Source organism: Ipomoea triloba, chromosome 12 (genome assembly GCF_003576645.1).
Source record: "Ipomoea triloba cultivar NCNSP0323 chromosome 12, ASM357664v1".
NCBI lineage: Eukaryota > Viridiplantae > Streptophyta > Magnoliopsida > Solanales > Convolvulaceae > Ipomoea > Ipomoea triloba.
In genome coordinates, this window is record NC_044927.1 from 10,258,179 (window position 1) to 10,267,858 (window position 9,680).

At 38.2% G+C, this 9,680-nt stretch overlaps 1 protein-coding gene, 1 long non-coding RNA gene and 1 pseudogene across 2 annotated transcripts in view; 1 reads left to right on the forward strand and 2 right to left on the reverse strand.

Moving 5' to 3' along the window:
* The window catches only part of LOC115998036, a 16,744-nt gene extending 15,594 nt beyond the window's left edge, over positions 1-1,150 (reverse strand). Inside the window, exon 1 of the long non-coding RNA XR_004093826.1 lies at positions 933-1,150. This is a non-coding gene — a long non-coding RNA (uncharacterized LOC115998036). The remainder of the gene's footprint in view (positions 1-932) is intronic.
* A 2,073-nt stretch (positions 1,151-3,223) lies between these two features.
* LOC115997956 lies at positions 3,224-4,335 on the forward strand (annotated as a pseudogene).
* Positions 4,336-8,209: 3,874 nt separating this feature from the next.
* LOC115999340 (ferredoxin-like) lies at positions 8,210-8,554 on the reverse strand. The gene has a single exon (XM_031239197.1). The coding sequence runs from the start codon at positions 8,552-8,554 to the stop codon at positions 8,210-8,212; it is 345 nt and encodes a 114-aa protein (XP_031095057.1).
* Between the last annotated feature and the right edge of the window lie 1,126 nt (positions 8,555-9,680).

Genomic DNA, 9,680 nt, shown 5'->3' on the forward strand with positions numbered 1-9,680 from the left:
TTCTGTGTCTTTACGTCCTTATATATGAGAGTAGAAGAATAGTTCCGTTGGAGGGAAAACTATTCCGTTTGAAATTGGTCTCCCACGCCGAACATGGGTCTTTGCACAATTTCAGCATTTTTCATGGAGTAGTGGTCTTGTAACTTGAGCCTTTTGTTTTGTAGTGAATATTCCATATTCCACTTTCTTGAGCTCATGCTTCACTTGCTTCTTTTGGATAAAGTTACTCTTTTTATGTTCCCATCATTCCTTGTTTGGGGAATCTGACCACTTCAGGATTGGTGCATTTCTTGACCGTTTGTGGTGGAGGTCTGACGTGTCATCCACTTCCGTCCATTTTGAAACCTCCCGCTCAGCACCTCTTCAATATTTTATCTCCATGATATTCTTCTTCTCCAAACTTAGAGTATTTTATCTGCACATGTTGACTAACATTCAGCCTCTTGGAGAAGTGCCGGTTTATCGAGACCATAAAAGATGTCTCGACCACTTGATGTTTCAATCCCATGTATCGAGAGGTCTATCTCTCGAATATTCTTTACGTCTCGAACTCGATAGGTATATCGAGAGGTCCTTACCTCTCGAACTTGGCTTGTGTCTCGAGACTTAGTTGATGTCTCGTAGACCCTTATTCCTCCAGAGTTGTCTCGTGCCTGCTTCTGATCTATCTGTTTGCTTACAACACGAAAACTTCTAAGTTGTTCAAACAAGTTTACCTCAAGCTTAAATATTTCCCGAGTTGAGCTCAAATTACCCGGTTGTATTTTCGCTCTTAGTTTACTTATCGAACTTACATTGTTTTGCCTATGTATCGAGACTTGGGGATTCTTACTTAACAGTTGGTATCATCAAAACCTATTACATGATGTTCCTAACACAAATCACTTAGGGTTTAAGATTTAGAGATAAATGAAATTAGGAATAGAACTAACCTGTAGAAATACGGCGAAGGCGACTAGAAACAACAAGGAGCGCATCGACGGCAACGAGAAATAAGCAAACAGCGAGGAGGGACGGCAACGGCGACGGGCGGCTGCGAAGGCGAACACAGTGGGCGCTGCTATGGGCGAAAACCTCCATTGACCAAGCTCTGCTATGGGCGACGAAGTTTCTGGAGGTACGGTGACAGAGTTGCAACGAAAGCGCCGACTGAGTTTGAGTAGCGGCTACGGCGGCGACGGAGTTTGAGCAGCGGGTGCGGCGATCTGCTTTTCTTTTCCAAGTGTTTGAACCGATTCTTTTTCTAAAGTCTCTGCAGTAATATATATAAATCAATTTCCGACCACCTAGTGGTCGGAAATAAAAAATCTAATTTAAAAATTTAAACAGGCTCAAAATATTCCGACCACGTAGTAAAAGTGGTCGGAATTTCCTACTACTTTCTGATCAACATAATTCTTTGACGGAAAAATGAAAAAAAAAATACTTTTTGCGACCAGTTTTTTTGGTGGTCGAAAATGAGGTCGGAAAATCGATAAATTCCAGCAGTCTATATGTGGGATTCATTTTCGATTTGAGTCGGGTCAAAGTGGTTCGGGTTCTTCGTAATTAGACAAAAAGATTGATATATTGTACGCACAAAATAGAAATGGGTGAATGAGAAATTAGTTCTCAAATTGACCCAATTGAGTTGGAAAAAAAAAAAGGAAAAAGCTTTAAAGTACGGAGTAGCATTTTGTGCCACATTGGTTTGGAAAGTGGGTTAATTTGCACTACTATTTATACAAGATTATTTCTAAGGTTTATTGAATTGTATAGCATAGAGGCTTTCTCTCGCGCGCAAGGGGTGCAAATCAAATCCCGAACTGAGCTTGGAAAGGCTTGACTTGTGTGCGCTGGCGCCTGCGGGCACGAATGTTGTTCGGACTATATAATTGAACTCGTGCTAACGGGTGCTTCGCCTAGCTATTAGGACGGTTGTCTCGTCTCGTGTACGATTCGGGTAGTGACATTTTAGAGTCTTAATTCATCTTTAATTATTAGATGAAATGTCATGATTAAATGCTATTTAATCATCTCTTCCACTATATATATTTTCAGGTATTTCCAAGTTGAGCAGTAGCTTTGATACAGCAAGAAGCACATTACACACACTACAGAAATTCATTTTCTCCCCTCAAAACGATGTTCTTCCTTCTTTCTAGCCACCTATGTTCATCTCGCGTTCTCATCCGCTGGGTTCCAAGTTTGAGTGCTTAAACGTTGGAATTGTGGTACGTTTTATCCTGGGAAACCTAGACCGCAACGCTCCTAGCACCCCAGAGGCGATAAATAAGGTCTTAAGGAAAGAGTGCAACTCGACTCGTACTTACAACCTACCCAAGATCATCCTCCTCGTCCTCCTTGTTTTTCGAGGTTTTTTCTAACCTTTTGTTGGTTTTCTGATTTCTCCATTTTCAGGGAATTTTCGAGATTAGCTATGTGGACCACGGTCCAAAAACGACGTTATTTCGCTCAATTTTTTTAAGCGATCCGGTGCAATATATATTTTTACAATTCATAATGTACATTATTTTAACACATAATGCACATTATCTTAATACATAAGTTTCATTATTCTGACTCATAATATATATTATCTTAACTTAGAAGTTTCATTATTCTAACACATAATGTATATTATCTTACCCTAAAAGTTTCATTATTCTAACTCATAATGTACATTATTTTAACTCATAAAATTCAACGACGTTGTTTTGGATCGTGGTTCACACAGCTATGTGGACCGGTCACTATCCACACAATAATAATTTGCCTAAGTTTGGCAGGGCTAGGTCAGCCTACCAAAGTAGAAAATTTTGGGAATTGCAAATATGATAACATAATGCATTCCGCATGCTAATTTTTATTTTTTTGAATACTTCTGACTCTATTACTATGCGGTATCTATTCATAACTACTTTCTCAACCTATTGAAGCACAAGAGTCAGTATTGACTCCACTGAGGCTACCTTCCGTATAAAGGGAAGGGTTTGATACCACTGGACTACAAAGTCCTCGGCGCATGCCATATTTTTATTAATTACACCATGTAGCTAGCTTAACTAGTAGCCCGCTTTGAATAAGAGGATTGTATTGTATAATTTTATAGTACTACATTACATTAATTGGCAAAACGAATAGCACGCTCTTTTTGCCCTGTGTTCACACTCCTCATGGCTCTATAAATTGCGCCTAACACCTAGCATGCCCAAATGCAGCAAATTAAATCACTTCTATTCTCGAATTATCGAACTCAACCGAATTATTAATACCAACCATGGCCAAATATCATACTGTTGTACGGGCCGCTTGCATGGTAGTACTATTGTGCATGGTGGTGATTTCACCGCATGCAGAAGCCGCTATTACGTGCGACAAGGTGCTGAGCAGTATTAGGCCGTGAATATGGTATATCATGATGGGAGGGAGAGGGAGGGTTCCCCGAGAATGCTGCCGAGGCGTTGAGTCTCTGCACCGTCTTGCAAAAACCGCCGCCGATCGTCGCGCTGCTTGCCAGTGCTTAAAGTCCGCTGCCCAACACGTCCCCGGCGGCGGTAACGTCATCGACAGAGCTGCCAAGATCCCGGACAAGTGTGGGGTCCGTTTACCTTTCAAGATCAGCTCCTCCACCAACTGCTATAGGTTCTCTCTCTCATATATCAATTGATTCATTCACAGACCATAAATTTAAGGGTCACACTTGTGTGAGACCGTCTCACGGATCCTTATTCGTAAGACGGGTCGGGTCGGGTCAAAGCACCATGCAAATGTCATACTTATATGTGCAAATCTCACACTTATATGCTCAAACATAACACTAATCAAAAATACAATTCTTGTTACTTATAAGAGAAAAAGTAATACATTTTTCATAATAAGTAATGTTGACAAGTGCCTCTCACTTAGGGCAAATATAATACTTTTGAGGAAAAGTGTAACACTTTTAAATTGAAATGTAAAAGTATTGTATTTTCCCTTAAAAGTATTACATTTATCCTAATAAGTAACAAAAATTTTATTCTTGATTAGTATTACATTTGAGCATATAAGTATGACATTTGTGCATATAAGTATTACATTTGCACTTTGACCCTACCCGTCTGATGGTGAGACGGTCTCACACAAGTTTTTGCCTAAATTTAATATATTTTGATGATTATGGAGTACTGCATGTGTTCAATTAATAATTTTCTGTTTTGGGAATTTATTTGGGTTGTTTTGTTTGCAGGATCCCATGAAATCTTGAGAGCAACCTAACATGATCCAGGAATTTCCTCCAATTCAATCCTAATATGATGTTACGCTTTATGTTTTTGCTTATATAATAATAATAATAATAATAAGGAAAATTATATTCCTTTCATTTTATGTGTCTGGTTTGCTTAAGGAGACTTGACTGAAGTGATTTTTAATTTAAATTTTCTTAATATTAAATTTAGTATTAATATACAAAATTTATATATTTAGAAACTACACCAAAGTACTATTAAACACAAAAAAAAGTCAAATTTAAATATAAGTAAAAAATAATAGAGAAAAAAAATATTGATTTGACCCAAGTATGACAAATAAAATGGAACAGAGGGAGTACCTCTACCCCTAATTCTACCCGTCGTTATACCGTGGACCATGTGTCATGGTTGATACTGCAGTTGTGTTGAACTAATACTGCATGAAATGATACTGCAGTTGTGTTGAAAGGAAACTGCAGTTGCGCGGAACAGAGGCTGTGTCATCCATATGAAACTGCAGTTGTGTTGAACGGGTACTGCAGTTGTGTTGAAAAGATACTGCAGTTGTGTTGAATGAATATTGCGGTTGTGTTGAACGGATGAACAGCCTCTGTTCCGTGCAACTACAGTTTCCTTTCAACACAACTGCAGTATCTTTTCAACACAACTACAGTATCCGTTCAACACAACTGCAGTATCAGCTATGATCATGGTCCACAGTATAATTTGCGTAATTCTACTCCAACTTCTATTCCACACTCATACTATTGATATAAACACTTTTAGTAGGACTCACATGATGAAAATGTCTAGCCATAGCTTGGCATCTATGTGAATAAAAGTGATAGAGTAAAAATAGAGAATAAGTTTAACGAATAGAAAGGGTTTTTCTCTCTAGAGTTTTCTCTTCGACTTCTAGCTTCAGGTCGTCTCTTAACTTCTACACCGGATATTCCTCCCCCTTCCCCCACCCCTCCCTCTCCATCTCCACCGCCATCGAATGCTACCTTGCATCTGCACCTCTTGCCACCAAACCGCCAGCTGCGCTCCTGATCAAAGCAAGAAGCCGATCGATTCCATCACCTTTGCCAAGCTTTAAAAAAAAAAAAAAAAAAAAAAAAAAAAAAAAAAAAAAAAAAAGAGGAACAAATCTTAGTGGATCAGGCCTGGTAATGTGATAGTGGCTTTGATTTTGGAAAGTGTCAGTTAGCTTGGGTTTTGTGGATTATTCTTGCAATAAAGTTAAAGCATCATATCACACTGATGTTTCCCTTTTGCTTTGTGTACTGTTAGTAAGTTCTTTATTTTAGTTTTATTACTTATTTTCCTTTGTTTCTTTTACGAGTTTGTTTCCTCTCATTTCTTTGAGAAGTTCTTTTTATATGCGTCAAACGATAATAACATATGTGAACCTCTTATACTGAGCGACCGATGGTAATATTGTCAAGACAGTAGATACTTAAGTGGTGTGCAAGACTTATCAACCAGAGTCAGTTTTGGCTACATTTGACCAGATCATTAATAAATAATAACATTAAAGAAGCCTTAAGTTCCTCCAATCATTTCAGCTTCAAATTTGTGAAACCGCCAATCAAGTTTTCTGACTATAAAGAATGTTTTATATTATTCCATCGATCTTGTTTCAACTTATGATTTAATGAATCAGCCTCTTTATTTTAAAAAACGGAAATTGATAGTATGTGTAGTAGAACTCTATTAATAATAGGGGAATTGAAGTTAATTTTCTCAGCCGGTATATCAGAATAAATTCGAGTTTTGCCTTCCTTTAATTTAAGTTTGTCTAGGGCTAATATTGTGTCATTGTGCGGTAGCTTTAACTTCTACATTTCCAATATTCGCAATATATATATATATATATGGTCATGTTCAGGTGTGGCCGTGCGGTTCACACCACTCAATGTTACGAAATACACCACTCAATGTTAAGAAACACACCACACAAATATGCGCTGTGGTGTGTTTCTTAACATTGTGGTGTGTTTCATTGTGTTTCATTGTGGTGTATTTATTAACATTGAGTGGTGTATTTCGTAACATTGAGTGGTATGTGACCGCACGGCCGCACGGGAGAACACAGCCGCATTTGAACAAAAATATATATATATATATATATATATATATTGCATTTTGATGTAAAAGTATTATTATTCCCTCCGTTCCATTTTATTTGTCGGTTAGCCAGATTTAATCGAAGTTATTTTTTATTTGATTTTTTATAATATTAAATTTAGTATTTGTATATAAAATTTATATATTAATTTATAAACTACATTACATTAAAAGTATTATTAAACAAAAATTCGCAGTTATTTTCTGGTGCTGTGCGCGAGGTGCTTTCCGAAACTCCGCATGATGGAGTGGCAAGAGGCGCTGGCCAAAGTTGCGGCATGAGGCGCTGAACAAGATATTTTGGGTTTTTTTTTTTTCTTTCTTTTTTTGCATATTATTTCTTTGTGTTATAATTTGGCATTTGGAATTTGAAATTTGTTTGGTATTTGGAATTTGTTTGAATTTGGTATCTGGATTCGGGGTTGAATTTGATGTTTAGATTTTCTTTGTCAAGCATCGTTTTTGGTGATTTTGAATTCGGTGGACAGCTTGTGATTTTAAATTTGTTTAGATTTGGTGATTTTGAATTTGGTGTCTAGATTTGGTACTTTTGATTTTGAATTTCTCAGCCAAGCATCAGTTCCTCTCGGAATAGCCTCACAATAATTTTTTTTTCTTATTTAATTTGGAGTATCTGCGACCCTTTCAACTAAAGAGGATCACGGATACCCTTGTTAAAAAAAAAAGGAATAAGGGTCAAATAGGCCACTAAGTGCACACAAAATTGCAATTGGACCATTGAACTCAAAACAATTGCAATTAAGTCCCTGAATCAACCAATACATTGCAATTTTTCTAATTACCCAGTTTTACAGGTATGTTACCGGTCACTTTGCCAACTTGGCTGCCATGTGGCTTTTTAAAATATTTTGGCTAAAGTGTCATCCTGCATCATGAATCATTCACGATTATTCATCCCGCACCATTGTCTTCAATAAGTGATTATTCGAGCCATAAACTAATTTTTTTTTTGCACCTAGTATTTTTTGTAGGTTTTCCGGTAAAATGTTGACATGTCACCGGTTTGGGAGCTGATGTGGGCTTATTTGTTAATGATGTGGCTTTTTTTTTAAAATATTAATGATGTGGCTTATTAACCACTAATTACAATTAATTAAGCCTTAATTAACCTTAATCATCTTCCACCTTCACCACGTACCGAGCTGCCACGCCAAGCCGAGAAGAAGACCAGATTTCTGTTTCACCGCCACGCTTCACGCCACCGCCGTTCCACAGCTCTATTTCGCCGGTCGAGGAGATGAGAGACAGGAGACCAAGCTACAACCGCCGCTGCCAAGTCCAAGCCGCTGGAGGAGGAGCTCGCCGGAAGCACGATTCGGCCACGCTGGAGCAGTTGCCTCACCACCAAGCTCCGCCGCCGCCCCCTGCTTCACTGTCTAGCTGCCGGAGTTTCATTGTTGTTGATGTTGTCGGCAGTTAGTTGAGAGGGACGAGAGGCAGATCAGAGATGAGCTAAAAGGGTGAATGCCTGTTGAAATCTGATCTGAGCTCGAGTTGCTGATTTTGGTGTGGCTGAGGTGGTGGCACCAAACCCATGTCTGGCATTGCAGGCTTCTTGTGGTTACATTGCACCAGGTATATATACATATATTGCCGTAAATCTTTTCAATTTACAATTGGACTTGCATCATTCCATTTTACATGTAGTAGTCCATATAAACATTGGTACATTCTTGTTTCTGAACTTGCCAGTATTGATCATATCAATTTAAAGCGAATTTGATCTGCATTTGTAGAATATGCATACACGCTTAGGGTGAACGAGAAGAGATATATACAACCGGGGTAGTTTTTTTTTTTTTTTTTTGAATGGAAAGTAGGAACTTGCAAAGGATAGCATTACATTAACTGAAACAACAATCTGAAGTTGGGTAAGAAACACAAGTCAAGACATATCCCTCTACCATTTGGTTGTCATCGAGAAAAGACCCATCAGATTGATCCACAGCGCCCATTTTGATCTTCCCCGCGCAGGTAGAGCATGCCCCGGCTCTGCAAGAGTATGGCAATTCAACTCCCGCGTTCTCAGCTGATGCAGTCACTCTGTAACGGTCAGCTTTCAGGCCAAATGATTTAGAGACCCTCTTTACAGAAGTAATGGATGATGAGCTCTTCACAAATGCACTCTTTGGTTGGGTAAGAGGGGCACTTCTGAACATGCAGGTAGATGAAAGTCTTACAGTCGACATGGTTCACCTAAAAGTTGGTTTTCCTTTGGGAATCTAAGACCGGACTTCCGAGGGGAGGGTGAGGCGCGAGACATGGGAAGGAAAGAGCCCAGTAGATCCCGAGCTCGGGGAAAAGGATTTAGTGAAGTGGGTATGCACCACACTGGACCAGAAAGGCATAGATAATGTGATTGATCCAAAACTGAATTCCTGGATCAAGGAAGAAATCTGCAAAGTTTTGCAAAATACGAAAAAATAAAATAAAATAATAAAAAATTACATGTCAGCATCATATTACCGGTTACCTGTAGAAAACTTACAAAAAATGCTAGGCGCAAAAAAAAAATTAGTTTATGGCTCGAATAATCTCTTATTGAAGATGATGGTGCGGGGTGAATAATCGTGAATGGTTCAGGGTGCGGAATGACACTTTAGCCAAATATTTTTGTTCCTTATTTAATAAATATATTAATATCTATATCTAAACCTAATAAATTAGTTTATAAAGCACAACAATTCTTACGAAAAGAGAGACAGATTGTGATCGTCTTCTCCATCTTCATCCTTCTTCATCGCCACTCTGAACCCTAGGAAAGGACGGAACTTCATCGTCAAAATTTCAGATTGTCAAACCTCCATACCACACTGGGGAAAGACGTGGGTAGATTCTTCAACAATGTCTTCGTCAAATTCCAGATCATTTTCTCCATCTTCATCTAACTTCACTAGGCGTAGTGTCAACTTACAATATGAGCCTGCTTTGTATTGCAAATGTGGGTTGAAATCTCCGTTATGCATAGCTCGTGATAGTGGCCGAAAATTCTTTGGTTGTCAACAATGGAAGGTTAGATTACAATTATTGATATAAAAGTCAATTGGGTATGGAGTTAATTCATATGTGGCATTTTTAAAAATTAATTTGTGTTATATGTCAATTATGTAACAGGAAAATGGTTGTGGATTTTTGGTATTTATTGATGATATTATGATGAATGCTCAAATTCAAGAAATCCCGGTCATTGATTATGCGTCAACAGTAAATGCATTAAGAGATTTGAGTTGTATTATTCAACAACTAAGAGATGATATCTCATCTGTCCAAAGAGAATGGGAGAGAGTTAAGATGTCAACAGGTGATTCTACTCAA